The sequence below is a fragment of the Copadichromis virginalis genome, linkage group LG13 (genome assembly GCF_057382275.1).
Source record: "Copadichromis virginalis isolate Kocher_CV1m ecotype Utaka linkage group LG13, C_Virginalis_male_GT1.1, whole genome shotgun sequence".
Taxonomy (NCBI): domain Eukaryota; kingdom Metazoa; phylum Chordata; class Actinopteri; order Cichliformes; family Cichlidae; genus Copadichromis; species Copadichromis virginalis.
Window position 1 is genome coordinate 15924815 of NC_140630.1, and position 17390 is coordinate 15942204.

The 17390-nt window shown below is 38.3% G+C and overlaps 1 protein-coding gene across 1 annotated transcript; it reads right to left on the bottom strand.

Annotated features, from left to right (window-relative positions):
* Positions 1-14615: 14615 nt before the first annotated feature.
* Positions 14616-15917, bottom strand: LOC146695411 (otoraplin-like). Its single transcript, XM_085476720.1, has 4 exons — positions 15685-15917; positions 15423-15562; positions 15050-15160; positions 14616-14940 (listed from the first exon to the last, which is right to left on the bottom strand). Exons 1-4 carry the CDS (start codon positions 15851-15853, stop codon positions 14917-14919), a joined length of 444 nt encoding a protein of 147 aa, XP_085332846.1. The 5' UTR covers positions 15854-15917; the 3' UTR covers positions 14616-14916.
* Between the last annotated feature and the right edge of the window lie 1473 nt (positions 15918-17390).

Genomic DNA, 17390 nt, shown 5'->3' on the forward strand with positions numbered 1-17390 from the left:
AAATGAGGGTTTTAATTTTAATTTAATGTTAAAATTAATAATATATATAAGGATACTTTTATAATAATACATAAATACAATGCATTCACATCATGCTCTTTATCTGAGATTGCTGGAACTGCTTGCTGTGCAGCTCTGCATCTCCCAAATGATTCTTTTGAATTTCCCTTGAGTTTTATAACAGTGTGTATATAAGAGATCTGTTTGTAGCTTGTGGGTGGATGAATAAAGTCAGATTTTTAGAGGTTTCGAGTAAGTGCATGAAATCCTGAGAAAATGTGAAATAAATTAATGAATCATTTGAAGAAACATGTTTTAGCTCATATTAAGGAAGGCATCCTCTTAACTCAAGTTTGCTTGTTAACTCATGAAGTAGAAATTTGTTATCCATTCAATTTTAATTGATCCAATTCTCCACATCTCACTGCAGTGGTTGTTCTATGAAACATATTATAACAATAGCATTTTAAAGTTGAAATATTGCTGATGTTCAGCACTGGAAAGTTTTGTTTCCACAAGCATGTACTGTCATAAGTTAATTATAGAGCTCAACCTCTGGCAACCTTTGGATACAGGATAAGTTACAGTGGAATTTAATTTACAACTGGACAACCATCTATTAAAAAACTGGCTTTGCAGAGATGGCATTACATAAATGGAGTTGTTAAAAGGCATTGATGTGTATCTGCAGTAGTGTTGGAGGAGGTGCTGAGAATCATGGCTCTTTAATTTTTCATATTTGCCCAAGGCTGTAGAGAAAGCAGGGTGCCTGTCAGAGTTTGGGCAAGAGGTAGAGAGATTAGACTGACAGCTACAAGGTGATAAACGGCAGATAATCAAACACACACATACACACACACGGGCACTCACACACACACACACAATGAAACCCACTGATTGCTAAACCACAACAAAGCCTCTGCAGCCTTTACCAACCTTTCAACCAGACAAGAAAAAAAAACACTATTGATATTTCACGCTGAACTTTATATTGTGTTTCCAAAGATAAAATCAAATAAACACTGAAACAACCAAGACATTTACATCTGATTCCAGTTTCTTAATATATTTTGTGCGCAGAAATCATAAATATTTTAAGACTATAGAGAAAATGCATTCCCTGTGACTTATTTAAATGTTGAGCCCACACTCTAGAAATTAAACATTCAGTGAGAGAGCAAGTGTGTCTATTTTTTTTTTGGGAAACCTGCAAAGCAAAACATTAATATATTGCAGTTCTCTTTGTTAGTGCCACATATGTTAGGAGCCACATGGAGAGCGAGGCAATGATAGAAATGACAGAAGCTTGTCTTATCTCCCTCAGTAGTTAAGCTGTCATTTCAGAGGCAATCCTCTAAAGCTTCGGCAGTGCTGGCTAGTGTTGTGGGATGGGATGTCTCTGAGCGTGTTGTGGGTTATGGTTGCTATACTCACAATGATTGCAGATAGTTTCAGCAGCCTCATATTTGATGGTTTTGTTCGCTTTCTCTTCTGTCTCCTTCTGTATGTTTCTCTGTTCCACTCTACTTAAGATATAAGCAGCTACTGCATGTCGATCTGCCCCTGTGACATAAGATGACGGCCTTTATGGGTAGACCTGGGTAGGCAGACATCAAAATTCAGACAACACTGGTCTTTCATGATTTCACGGAGGTTGCAAGTGATCATTACTTTACTGTCTCTTCCTTTAGATCATTCAGTTTGGCTTTGACTGCGGTTCAGGCATCGTGCAAACCAAATTTAAATGATGCATAAGTTGACATATGTAAAATGGGATTTTTGGCAGATCTCATTGCTCTAAAAATTGAGAATAGTTCATTTTACAGACTCGAGACATGAATACAAGGATGTAAAACTGTATTGACCAGATCTATTATATTCCATCGGAGCAGCTGGAGAAGAGGTTAACAGGGAGCTGCAAGAAGAGGGATTATATGTTAGTCTTAATGTGCTATGAGGCAGACAGCACATGGCCAGCTCAGGTGCAAACACCAGCCTGATTTGTCATGGACCACTCAGCTCAGCACCGAGGAAGATTAAACTGAAGTCATCACTCTCTTTATTCTTCCTGCAAAACACTGTATCATTTAACATTTCCTCCCCCACATCAAAGTTACTGAACTTGTCATGTTTCATTGTAAGTGCTGTTTACATCCCCTCAGTAGGTCTGAGGGAGTCTCAGGAAAGCCCGTTCTATCCTTGGGGAAACAGGTAATTCAAGTTACCACAGCTTTCATATGAAAAGTCCAAAGCTACACTGCTGTGATGTTTTGATTTTTCTCTCTGTAGGGCGCTAGCTAATATAGTGCTATTGATATTCCTGCCTGTGCTTCTGTTTAGCCTTGAGCTAATAATATAAACCATGAAATACTGTAATACATCTATCAATATAAGTGTAGGTGAGCCACATTCTACTTGTGTTTAATATGCAGCAATATGATGTAAACTGACTGGAGTAAAAACTCACTATATCCGTTTTGGTTGTATTGAAAATATACTATGTTGTGCACATGTTTTCCACTGCTAAAATATCGGCACTTTTTCGATTGATGTATTGGCCAGCTGCCGATTGTGATTTTGCGAGCAAATCGATTTATTTCTCAAGCAGATGAAAAGAATAAGTCTGTTTTTTATTCTCCCCATTACACTTAGTGCACAATTTTTCCAAGTATCTCCTGAAAATGTAGTCAATTAAATACCAGGAATACAGGGAAAAGGAGAACTTTCAACTATTCCTTTACAAACGTTAAATATACATGGAAATACAGTGTATACGGCAAAAACAGAGTTTGTAAAGTTTAATGAACTTGAAAGTCAATATTTGGTATGACCACGTTTAAGCTTTCTTATTATTTCTTTAAGTCGTAATAGCTTTGGGGAGGCTATTGTGTGTTTTGTCTGTCCAGGCACTCTTTTGCTGCATCAGGAGTGTATTTAGGATCATTACCATGCTGAAAAATGCCAACTAGATGGTAGCTTTTGTTGCACCCTCAGAGAGACATGACTCCATTCTAACTTTTTGCAACTTTATTCTCCTCAGTTCAGGTTTGGAGTTTACAGGCAGCATAGCGCATCATCAGCAAAACATTGCTTTCACGTCTCAGACACTGTTTTTTTTCCCTTTTTTTTCTGCGCTTACTGATGACATCACTCATCTGAACTCTGACCTCCTGGAGCTAGTGAACTACAAAAATGAACTAGAAATGTGTCCAAAAATAAAACACAATTAAATAAGAATAGTATTTAGAGATTTTCCCAACGATTCAGAAAATGTAAGTTTTATAACTACTTTTAGAGCACAACACTTTTATATGTTGTTGAATGGTGAATCAAAATCTGAGTGATTAAAAAAATCTCCAACAATAAAATGGCTGAAATGTAGCCCCAAACCATGACAGAGATTCCACCATGTTTCACTGAGGTACAGCTGAGATACATTCACTGTTGTACATATTAATGACAATTTCACCCCAAAAATGTTAAATCTGGATTCATCACGCTTTAAGACCTGTTGTCATGTCTCGTGTTCTGTGTCAAGTCTTTGCTGGATACTTTTTCATATTTCTTTAGGACATAGCTTTTAGATACTGTTCATCTGTTGTAGATAGATTTCTAAGCCTGCCACTTTTACTTTTGCGCTCCACTTGTCCAGTTTTCTTGAATGTTTTAACAAGACTCTGCAGACCATGCTGAAATATGCCAAGTTTTTCGCTAATAGCTCTTTGGAAGTCACCTTCTTGGTGCACAACATTTATTTTATGCCTGTCAAACTATGTTATCATTAGCATTTTTCATGGTTTCAACTAAATTAATGGAACACCTTGTGCGTTTTTGTGACAGGCTGCTAGTAGCAAAGTGCCCTAAGATCAGGGGCTAAACAGAATGATTAGGGCACTTTTGGTTAATGAGTAATTAAATCTCATAGGCAGGTTACTGCATATTACTAGTGAATGAGTTCATTTTTCCTGAGCTACAGCCTGTCATCGCTTCCAGTGACAGCAGAGAGATACTAGCTCACTAATAACAAAATAATGACGTCCCACAGACTGCTTATAGTCTCATCGCACAGATTTTTCTTCTCATTTCTGTAATGTGTTCATGGTGCAGATGCAAAGTTGCTTAACAGTCAGTAATGACTATTCAGCACATGGAATTTAATAGTCTGAAAATGTAAATCTTACATGTGATGTGCTAAATAATTTTAGAGTTTTAAAATCAGATATTGAATCTCTACATTATGTTTTGGTTTTTGTGAAACATCTTGTAAAACTAACTCAAGTAATTACTGAAGCAATTCAAAGATTGCACAAACATATCAAGCAGTTTAATATAGCCTTTACAGTGATGAACTTTGGACTGGTTACACCTCGGGTATTGTTACTAGGTTACATCAAAGGCAGCAGACATTATTTTTTATTTAAGATGACGCAGAATAAATTCACTCACTGACTTCTACCTTTTATACAAGCTTTATATTCACAGTGTCAGTACAGCTTGCATAACATCTGCTTAGATCTTGTTGAATTGCGTTGGTTAAATCCACAAAGAGCAGTGAATAAATAGCAGAACAGGCCAGCTGATCATATTCCGTACACACACACACAAAAAAAAAAAAATCTACATTGTTATATGACTTGGAGACACAAATCCCCCGGGTGTAGCAGATCAGCCAAATCACAGCTACCTGCTGTAGCATCCTCTTCTCAGTAAGGGAGCAGTGCTGTGCTGACTGTGTTGTATTGTGTTCCTCTTCACTCTCTTTTGTGACAAACTTACAAAAACAAAGTTGGAGGTTATTATTGTTATAAATAATGTACAAATGTACAAAGCAAATTATTTTGAATGTATTGCAAGTCATTTATAAGCATACATTTGAGCTGAATGTCTTTACTTGAAATGACTGATGCTTTATTAAACATCACACAATTTGGTTTTGGTCTCTAGCATCATTGTAGATTGAATCTAAATCGATGCCTGACATCTGAGCACTCTTTGTGTTTTTCACTATAGGTAAATTTATTATCCAATCAAAAAAGTGCCGTCTCAAGATACAATGCATTATAATTAACAGTCCATTAACAAGCATACCATAAAGCTAAAACTCTGGCTTAACTCTGACTATGATTACGAGTGTGTAAATATAATAGTAATTGATTGCCCTTAAGTTACATTCATTAATTTAATCTGATTTATCCCCATTATTATATTTTTTTAGTGGCTGTGCCATTGTCTGTTTATCTGTGTTAGTCATACGACATACCTTGCCTCTATAATTTCTTCTCTTTAGCCAGACTTTTCTGTAAACCCAGAAATAACATGAACTCACTGGGCTTGTACAAAGGCTTAGTATCAAAAGGGGGAAAATGCCCTATATTATCAAAGATGTATTGCTTTCTCAGAAACTGGCAAAAACAATACACCATTGTAGCCTGTAGCAATGCGGTTCTCACGCAGCTTTCTTCACAAACACCAGTGAAGGTGAGGCAAGAGCAGCCACCTGCTATGATATTCAGAGTGTGTTCTGAATATAAATTTAGTTTAATTGGAAAAGAAAAACAACTGTGCGAGCAAAGATTATGCATAATCACAATAATTATTTCCCTCTGTGTATTACTTATTTTGAGGTGTGCTTCCTAATGAAGGCGCCACCTAGGAGGGAATAAAGGACATGCAAATTAGCGTTAGGGATGAATCACTTGGAGAGAGGGCTGAGGGCTGAAAAAAAACATTAAATCTGATTTGATTAATTAACAAACTCACTTTTACTCTGAAGGAAATGGCATCTTTTACAATTTGCCTGAAAATATTAAGACAACAGTGTTTTCTTACTTTAAATTACCAAGTTGTGTCCACATTACATCAATCATTTGGGTTGATTTTCTTCTTCTTCTTAAACTACTGTGACACATTTGTTACTGGGATATCTGAATTTGATTCAAGCAATAATTTTCCTGTCTGCTCACACACTCCCTCCAAAGGTCTGGTTCCCTGCTTTGCTGCTATTTGAAAACAAAGTGATGCCTTTAAACTGCAGTCATTTTGGCTGTTGCCACTGCAGTGATGTCAGATCAGCAGTTTTAGGTAGAAAAGTATACTACATTGCTGGCATTGTATTTCATGCCAGTCTCATTTGCGAGAAACTGTTCAGTGACACATAATGAGATGATTTGTCAAAAGCACAACAGCAATCAGCTAAATGATACCAGTGGGTGCTTTATAGTTTACAGTAAGTTTGAGGATAAGTCATTCTCATCACTGTGACAAGCATTCATGCTCAGCATGCATTCAGAAATTATGTTGATGTTATGACTACAGCAGTTTAATTGCCATTAGTAGTGTATCATGCTGCGTGCCCCCAACATGCCAGATTCAAACACCATTTGCTGCTGATGATTTTGATTGAACACTGTGGAAAATATTACCTCAAAGTTAATTTTTACTAATCAAGCCTTCTGAGCTGGACCTAGTCCTCACCTACTCATAGCACTGCCAACTTTCCCATTTCCTTTCATGCGCTCATTAAGTCATCACAGAAATCAGCCACCTCCAATTGAAGGTGTCAGCAATTATTAGCTTTAGTCGAGCTGTGGTATTTGACAGTGACATTGCATGCCTTTTTAAAAAGCCTGCAGAAACACTTTGACCTTTGAACCACCAAAAACACTCATTCCCTGAGTATACATATGTCTCCAAAAAACAATGAGTCTCTAGAAAGTGGTAAAAATACCAAGAGAGGTCAACCTTCGGTTACGGACACTATAATATACCTGAATGAAGCTAAAAATAGCTAAACAAACCCAGCAAATATTGGAAATGAATGTAAAATGCTCAACATTTCCTAATCAGCTCCTGCAGTATGCCAGTTGCCTCAGTGGCTAATTTCTAATGTGTCTGTGACTACAGGAAGGGGACAGGCCTGGTGACCTTGGCAGGATATCATGACAAAGAGTTTGTATCACTCAAACAACATACACAGCAGTCTCTGTGTGTGGGCTCTGATGCTCTTTCCATTTTAAAAGGACATTAGGGCTAATGGTAATGGTATCTCAGAGGTTTCCAAGCCCCTTTCCAGTACTGTCCTACACGCACAGCCAAAGAGCATAGTCCATTAAGAAAGCAAACAATGTGGATATTTTTCATAGTCCACACAGGGCACAGAGTAAACATAGCTACAACCACAAGCAATTAAAGGCTAATCATGTGCTTTAGCTTTTTACCAGTTCTCAAAATCTTGAAATTATTCTTTAATAACACAAAAGGGTGTAAGAGTAAACATTTCCAGGAATCTGCCTGTAAACTTGCAGGCAACATCCCTTTTACGCATTAGGTACTGAGGGCAAAGTTTATGTGTGGAAAAAAAAATGTGTTGCTGAGCATTGTGCATGTGAATACAATTTTTTTTTTCCACGTCGCCAAGCTGCAAAGGCTCATTACGATTATGTGCTTTATGTGTAAACAGAGTACACGTTAGCTATAGCCACGCTCATGGAAACATGGGGTTTGACACCTTTTGGCAGACTCTTAGCACAATTGTGAGAAGCTGCATTGTTTGATCCAGCCTGGGATTAGCAATGGCCACAGACTCCTTTGTAGTCCAGTAACTCCACTGAGTTTCCAGGAGCTAACCGATAAGGCTGCCATTCTGTGTACTGGCTCTGAAGTCAAGGCAGCTAATTATCATCCTCCTCTGGGCTGATTAATTTATTCAGTCTAGACTAATTTATTTAATCGGGTAAAGGTAATTCATTCGAATGGTATTTTCACACTTTCACTTCCCAACTTAAATAACCATAGCCACTTAATATTCTTTTTATTATCAAAAGCTGTTTGTAGCCAGTCGACTGTGGATGATGTGTATTGCTTCCTTGAACACCTTCTTCACATATCCATCATGTCATTCTAAAAACAGGCTGTGAGCAAAGTGTGTAAATAAACACTGCACTTGCTGCTCCAGGAGGGTCAATAAAACTACAAAGAGAAATGCATTTAGAGATCCTCAATGAGAATCTCATTGTTCATTCCACCCCTGCAATTTGTGAGGATAGCCCAGCAAATCAATACAAGGACCATTAAGCTTAACAAACCTGGTTTGTCTATAAACTGCCTGCAGGCTCTCTAGGACAGCCTGCCTACCTGTAAAGGCTTAAAGGCAGGTGGTTTATATAAAGCAGAACGAAATTTGCCTCTGACACAGTGTATCCTGACATTTGCTTGTCACTTAATACCAAGAACCTTTCAGGTGTCATGTGGTGACGTAGATAACCCCTCACATAACACCACAAATGTATGCCCTTGCACGCGCTCAAGCCCCCCCCCCCCCCCCCCCCCGCACCACCACCATCACTGCTTGGTATGATTTGACATCGTGAAATGGAGCAGTGCATAACCGTTTCCCCATTATGCAAAGTTATATTACAGCTATTTTTTTGTAATCTCTGTCAGTCATGTCATTCTGTGGCAACAACCTCTGGGTGGCTGTAACACTGAGATATGGAACTTGAAAGAAACAGGATGAAGCCTAATAGATGAACCACAGCCTAATGCAGCATGCAGACACAATGACACATCAAGATTCAGCGCTGGAAATGAGAGCTGCTATTAAAAGTCCAACTCTATATATTTACTCTGAACTGATAGCACAGCTTTTAGCTTGAAAGAATGACATATGCCTCACTGTATATCTGTTTATTGCTGTTAAATTCAGTTCATTAGAGCATTCGTTTATTTTAATCATTTTAGGTTTTCCATTAATGTTTAGTTAACAATCACTATTAACAGCATACTACTTCTTCTTCTGCATAACAAATCACATTCCCTGTAAAATATTACTGTATAATTACATTAATGTTTCCTGTTGTTTAATAAAACAATATTGTTGTGGGATTGTTACTGTGAAAGTACAATTTTTACAAAAAAGTATTGCATAAGAAAATATTTCGATTTTCTTTCCTCTGTAAAACTCCACACAAGAGTATTTTGCTGCCTTCAGACACTTTTGCAAGCAGAAACACATGCAACAAACAATTTTTTTCACCACTTAATTGCCTTACTTAGCCTTGCTGCTTTTGTAATGGGTAATTGGTTGTCATGACAGTCTATTCATAGCTCAGAAGCCTGAGCAACAAAAAAAACCCCTTACCAAATATATTTGAAGTCAGCATGTACAAGATCACTGATGGAAGCTTTCCTCTACTCTAATGTCTAGTAATAAAGGAAATTACAGAGTCTTGCTAATATCATGCAAACATGCTGAACTGGGTTTAGTTTATTCTTTGTGGTGGTGCAAGAAAATGTATTATTTATGTATGAGGTATCTGCGAACACTGCAATTATTTAACAAAATGAAACAGGAAATTTGGTCTGACAGCTTAAATTCTTTTAGCTTGCACATTTAAAGCTTACTAAAACCCATGTTTGCATGTAACATGATCATACTCACAACCTAGGTAGATTTCATCAGATGATTCTTTGTGTGCAAACATGACGAAAAGAGGTCAGATCTTAAAATATTCAGTCTTTGAGCTGTTGCAGAAAAACATGCAAAGCCAGCGTTCACCAAGGTCTGTTCAGAAAAGAAAGCACTATTAATGTAAGCTGCTAATGAGATATATACATTATGCTTAAGTGGACTGGCTTACAACAGATTTCTGCATGCTTCATTCAGTCATGGTGATTATCTGTTAGCGCTATTCGCAAGAATTTAGATTTTTTTTATCATTGTCGACAATTAAACGCTGCAAAATACTAATTATAGGAGCTGATGTTTGGATGATGTATTTCCACCTTTTGGAACACTACAATTGCTGGTCTTCAATTATGTATGTATCTTCTAGCACATCTACTACTAATTTGTTAGAGCTGTTTCAGAATAATACCTCTCTAATTTGTAAAACAAAATATTACAGGTTAATGCTGCCAATTTCCTCATGTTCACGTTCATTTCCTGTCTTGACCTTTTGACCTACAAGAACTTCACTGGCCGAACAGTTAAGGTTAACTGCTGTATATAACTAATTTCTTGAATCATGAAGGTCCTGCTGTACACTGCTAAGCTTCCAAACACCCGCTGTCATGCACAAACACACAGTAACCTTTCTCTGTCACTGTGGTAACCTTTCTGGTAACCACAGTGACAGGCAAAATAGAGGTGGGAAGTAATGGAAGGAAGTTAGCCCTCTCGGTTGGAGAAGGCTGACCTGTGGAGTTGGGTTTGTTCAGGTGTGACATAAATGTAGGCGGCCAAGGTAAGGAAACTGAAATAACAGAAACTCTTTTTGGCAGCTCACCTTCTCTTTACCAAACTCACACTTCCTATGAGATATTAACCAAGTTCACTGAGGGGGTACAGGTATTAATTTCACTGGAAAAGCGCAACTTATTTCACTCTATATCTCAGCTGCCCCCCTTTTATCCATGAATACAGGTTTTCAAATGCCTACCAGAATATAACAGTAAATATCAAACAGTAGATACAACTGACTCCTGAGCTATTTGGAGGGTTGAACAAGAAATGAAATCACTGGGTTCTTCGTGTCATTGCTTGACAGAGAATTGGGGGGAATTACACTAGCTGGTGTAATTATATGAGTCAGACATAACACAGACACACACACTCTAAGAGAGCAAGAATGTAAGATAGATAAATACAATAAGAGAAAAATAATATTATTGAAGCTGCACTTTCTTCTCACTTCTATTATGACTTATCCTTGAAATACAGCAGCAATACACTTGGCATGGCCTGCTGATGTGCACGCATTTTTTTGACACAAAACATGGATGACAAATGCACTTTGAAATCTAGAGTAAATTAAAGCAAGAAGGCCACCATACATCCTCAGGCTAAAGCAGTGATTGATTCGTGCCGACTGATTGATTGACTGGTTGAAACAAGCAGTGAGCTGGCATTTTCTGACATCCTTGAAGAAAATTAGTGCAGACAAAGCCTATTTTTCAAGCACCTTGAAGACACTACTGATTAAGTCAAATGCTGCCCCTAGTCGTGTATGCACACATAACCGGAGAGAATCTTCCATCACACAAATGCACAAGTTATCAAAGTTTTGATGACAGAGTGAGATTTTCTCAATGACTGCACAAGGAAAATGCACACGTCAAGCACTTTTGGGTAGTTTTTGTCAAGTGTCTGTTCAGGGGATGGTGTGTGTGTGTGTGTGTGTGTATGTGTGTGTGTGTGTGTGTGTGTGTGTGTGTGTGTGTGTGTGTGTGTGTGTGTGTGTAACCATTACAGAGGTTGCTCCCTAACACTGGCTGTGTTTGTCATTGTTAGAATGGTTTGGCATGCTATTATGGGTAAAAAAGTTTAAACTAAAGATAGATGCTGATTGGTCTCTTTCTGTACTTCTGTATGACATTATTAAATGTCATACATACTTGAGGGCTGTATATAATGTTACTACTGGGCACACTGAGTACCATGGCTTTAGTGTTCGGGAAATTGGTGTTCTCTCTATCCTTTTCCTGACCAAGAAATAACCCTTTTTCCACTGGAAAAAATATATAAAAGCAACAGTTGAAGCAAATTGAGCTGTTTCCATTAGAAAAAGTGAGGATGGGTCATCCTGTGTACGAGGACTGCACAGCAGGTATTTGCTTCAGCTGTTCTTCTCCTCTCCTCTTACTTTTCATTAGTTTTCATTTGATGTCAATTATGCAGTTTTTTTAGATTATATTTATATAATCTAAAAATATAATCTAAAATATATATATTTATATTTTAGATATACATTTATTTAAAAAAAAATCCCCTCTTGTCCCTGTTGTCCTTCAAGCTTGGGTCCTCTACCAGAGGTCTAGGAGCTTGAGGGTCCTGTGCGGTATCTTTGCTGTTCCTAGAACTGCGCTCTTCTGAACAGAGATCTTGGCTGCTATTCCTGGGATCTGCTGGAGCCACTCGCCTAGCTTGGGGGGTTACTGCACCGAGTGCTCTGATTACCAGTGGGACCACTCGAGCTCTTTTCTGAGCCCTTGGTACTTCTCTAGCTTCTCCTGTTCCTTCTTCCTGATGTTGCAGTCATTAGGTATCACTACATCTACAGCCGTTTTCCTTTGCTTTTCCACTACTACTATTTCCGGTTGGTTAGCCGTCTGTATCTGGAAGTCCCAGGATCTTAGCTCGGTCATTCTCGACCATCGGATGTCTCCCATTTTGACCTCGGGACTTCCAGGCCATACTTGGCACAGATATTCTGCTGGCAATTTGGTTATGACGTTCCATCTATGCCCTGCCTGCGAGCATCATGCACTTATGTGCTGCAATGTGCTGAATTGTCTCAGCGGCATCTTTACACAGCATGCACCTGGGATCTTGCCTGGTGTGGTACACCCCTGCCTCTATGGAGCTTGTACTTGGTTGCGGCCATCTTCTTGATGTACTTGTGGATGTTCATTGTCTCCTCCTGGTCCGTGGTACTGATACTCACTAGCCCCCCAGCATCCTTCCTTCCACTTAGCTCATATCCGAGGTAGGCTTGGTTAGCATGGGGGGTCTAGCTCGGGGACCCTTACTGGATACAAACGCCCTGGTTGGGAGTCGAACTCACGACTCCTGTTTCAAAGGCGTGGAACGGTATATACTATTTTTATCTTTTTCTTTCTTTCTTATTATTTCTTTGTTTTTGTTTTTTAAATGTATCGCCACCAATTGGATCACATAGGCAAGCAAAGCATTTTTTGGCCATGGCAACTTTGGAAAATTCTAAAGGAAGATGCATATCACGTCTTAAATGTCACACTTCGCTGGCAGCCAGCCCCGAGGTTGTTGATTTCCAAACTCCACGGGGCACTATGCCGCTGACCGCAGAGGTGTGGGTGGGATACAAGGTGGAAGGAGGAAAAAAGTGTTTCTTGCGTTTGCCAGCTGCTCCTTTAGCTCACACAGAAGAAACACACAAACATGCACATACATCAATCTCTTGTGTCACAGTTTCACTGCCTGTCACCATGGTGACACCCTAAAGCTACAGCTGTCTGACAGAAGACTGACTGAACTTGCCGTGATTTGTGAATTTTGTGGTTTTGCATAGGCTTACACAAATACTCTCGCAACTTCAATTGGCAATCAGCTGAAAAAAGGCAGAGTTTTTCTCCTCTTTAGGTCAATTGTTAATAACAATCACATTCACATTCATCATCCACTTCCTCTGTGGATGCTGTGCAATGATTAGAATTTCATTCAAATATGAACACGTATTAAAACAGATGTTGTTTTCCTTCAGGAAATGTTTCACTCTTCTCTTCTCTTCTCTTCTCTTCTCTTGTCTTCTCTTCTCTTCTCTTCTCTTCTCTTCTCTTCTCTTCTCTTCTCTTCTCTTCTCTTCTCTTGCTCTATCAGACCCTTGCCCCAGGCATGTTTTTTTCTGAGTGACATTCACTGGTGGCACATATAAAGCAGGTTAATATTGATCTGGGCTGAGCAGGTGATGGGTTAAATCGATTATGTATGTGACAGCCCTATTTCCTAAACTTGTAAAGCTTACTAAAGAATGCCTCCAGTCAAACAGAAATAAACAAGATGAAAATGCACAATTTTGCAGTAGTATCAAAAAAATCTGTGCATTCAGTAGTGATGTGAGAGACTTCTTGAGATGGCAGAGACACTAAATGGCAGCTCTGAAATGCATGAACTAAATCATAGAGTCTTCCTTTATCAAAATGAAATGTCTAACTTTGATAATCCACAGTTGGAAACGTCAAAGAAAGATTTGATTGAGATGTTATATTCAGCACTTTATCTGGGTGGGTACTGTGACGCAGAAATAAAAAAAAAAGACTGATGATTCAAAACCAATCAAAAGGAGATTTAAATCATCCTTTGGAAAGAGTCTTAACAGCGACAATATGCCAGGCCATGTTTAATCATGACAGATCTTTAGAAACTGCGTGGGCGTGTGGGAGGGTGGGTGAGTGCAGGCAGAGAGACAGACTGGAAGACAACGTGCACTCATTTCATACATCGTAACATTTGGGCATTTTAGCATTTTTATTTTGTATAAAAAAACGTGGCACTATTCTTTTTTTTTTTTTTTTGGAAAAGCGATAACAGTCATAAAATGTGAAAGGGCAATAAGCAGCCTTTGTGAGCTTTTAAGGATGTCTGACCTGGGTATTTTTCCAAATCACCATGAAACATCTAACAGAGCTTTTAGTAAAGCAGGTGCATTTTTAGAAAATGCATTCATTTATTTGAAAATTACCACTGTGTTTCTGCTGCTCCATCAAAACATGCTGTCATGTTGTCTCAAATGCTGGTAAAATAAGAATACCCTGATAAAAACAACAACAACAAAAATACTTTAAATAGTGTTTTATGTATTTTTGTCACATATAACATCTTTGGATACTTACATTTTTTCTCTATAGGATGAATAAAAATGTAAAATAGAATCTGAATTTAGGCCTTCTGTCCTGAGCTCTTCACACCAGTCATGATACTTTTTTTTAAATTACTTTTTTAAAAATTAATTCTATTAGATGACATTTCTTTTGAGAACATAGTGGAGTAGAACATAGTAGAATGAATGAAAAGTCAGGATTTTATAAGATGTCTCTGATAACACTACCAAGAAACCTTGACTCCAATAAAAAAAAGACTGTAAGCTTTAGAAAACGAATTTAATCATTTTCACAGCAGCTATTTCTCAGCATAAGCAGCTCCAAGCCAGTTTCTAGATGTGTAACAAAGACAAGTACAATATAATTGCAATTACTAGTCAAGAAAAATCATAAAAAAGGTGTCTGGAAAATTCATTTCTTTAACTTTTATATATTTATATAATCAAAATGTTGGAATAATATAGACAAAAAGACTCATTGAGTTAATGTCTGCATACTTTGTCCTTTATAAATGCCAGAGTTACTAACAGAAAGAGTTGACAAGGAAGAGGTTTCAGCCCCTTAATCGCAGTAGAAGTCCATGTCCTGAAAGACAAGCAAAACATCAGGTTCTACTTCCTAACATGGAATGGGAAAAAAAAGTATTCATTCATTTAAAAAAAAAATGTTGCATAAAAGAATTCAATGTACTAACAGTTGTTTGGATCTTAACTGTGTTTTCTGTAAACCTCTGTGTCTCCTTCACCACAGTTGCAGGGAAGTATCCAATGATGCCCATCTGGTCCACGTACCGCTCACTGTAAATCTGCCAGCAAAAATAATATAACTCCAGCAAATTAGCATGCACCACACTCTATATGTATTATGCATAACCTTTCTTACAAAACTTGACATAATGAAAAGCCTGCTCGTTTCAGATACGGTGGACTCTGATATGCAACCAAATGTCTTTTCTTGTCAGAAAAGCCAGAAGGTTTGTGTTTGTTTACCACAGCTGTTGCACATCTTCTGTCTTTCACAACTCAAGTGTACAGTGCCATTAAACAATGTACAAAATCTGCACATACGCTTCCAGACCAGAAGACTCCAGCGCCCTCTGCTGCAATGAGTTTGGAGTACACATAAACCACCTGACCCTTTCTGAGGTTGAGAAATCGGCAGTCAGGAGATATGAAGTAATCCAAGACTGTGGCCATGGAGAGAACATCTAATACAGCACAGGAAAAAATACAAAAGAAGAATGCGAAACATAAGCATCTACTGTTGATTTTGAAACGTGCTGCATCCTGCATGCTCTGCTATGCTTCTGTTTTTAATGCTCAGACTTACATGAGCACTCTGCATCTCCGCAAATCTTCTGGTCTGCTAGTTTATCCATATGGACAGCCCTCGTGGTCTGGTGGAGCAGTCCCACACACAACAGAATCACCAGTGGATAACCCATCCTCGCCAAAAGACCAAGAACAAGCGACTGTTGTGAGTGTGTGTACGTCTGCATGTGAATGCAGATGTTTGATGGAACTTAAGACTATAAAAATCACAAACACTTCTCTCAGCCAGGACAGAATGGGCTGAGCCCCTTCATCACACATCGACTAGCCAATCAGTGTCGAGTCTCAGAAATTCCACACTCTGTAAGTATTCATTTCCATCAGGAGAGTTGGCTGACTTTTCTCAATTCTTAGCCTCTTTGCAGAAAGAAAGTTTGCTGTAAACTGTAAGTGTTACACTCTATAAAAAAACACATTCGTAAGCAGTAAAGGCCTTTAAATGCTATTTCTTTACAGTCAACCAGCTTTAAGATTTATCAAATCGATTTGACCATAAACCATCTTCAATAAATATGCAAATAAAGTACTGTTCAAAAGTCTTATGCTACCACTCATCCCTTTTGCCTCCAAGAAGCCAGACTTTGTTGTAATTTTTTAAGTTGTCTTGAGGACTAGTTCTTTAGTTTTCTTTGTAGGCCTTTCAAAGGTTTTCTTTGAACACTGGCTGCTGACTCATTTTCTGTCCACTCTTTGCACCTGACTACTTTCACTGACCGACCTATGAATCACTGAAGCAAAACATGTTTACTTAACTCATAGAATCAACCAGTGTTGAGTCTACACATAACAGACAACTTCGCAAATAATCTATTTTAAATTGTATCCTTTTAGCTGCCTGTTGCCAAAACACATCTATTGTTCCCATGTCTTTAACTGAATTCCAGAATAATGCACAAGATAACACAGTTTGACAGGTATAAAATAGTATTTTTGCACCAATAAGGCAATTCCAAAGGCGCTATTAGCTAAAATCTTGCTGTATCTCGGCAAAGTGTGCAGTGTGTCCATTAAAACATTTGAAATTGGACAAGTGGGGGACAAAACAAGAAGCAGCCTACAAACCTGTCTATAGCAAATGAAAATCATGCTCTTAATAAACAGAAAAAGATCCACCAGAGACTTGACACGGGAGCTTAGATGTATATCTGGGCCTTCAGTTGATCCATCTACTGTTCACTGAAGCTTAATCATCAATTATCTCAGTGGAAGTGTGGCTGCTTAAAAGGGAAGCATGCTTGCATGCTTAAGAAAGGGAAACAGTTAGAAAACGCTGAAGTATGCCATATTACACAAGATCATCATCAATATGTAAAAGGGAGGTCAGGTTAGACGTACAACAGTGAGTGCCTACAGCCCTCTGTGAAACACAGCAGCAGTTGTGTTAGTGTCTTCTTAAAATTGTTGCAAGTATGATTGTAGAAAAGTACTATCAGATCCACCATGCAATGCCATTTCTGTAGTGTGGGATTTGCAATTGCCTGGATACAAACACATCAGTCATGGATTGACCTACTGAAGCAGTGTGGGATCATTTTGATAGCGAAGAGAATGAAAGGCAGCCAACAACCAAAAGAAGAGCTTATAATGTCCTGGGGAACTATTCCAGAAGACTACTTAAAGAAACTGCAAGAAACCTTCCTAAGACAGAGCTCATCATCATGCTGAAGAATAAAGCGGCCATACAAATATTGACTTTCAAGCTGG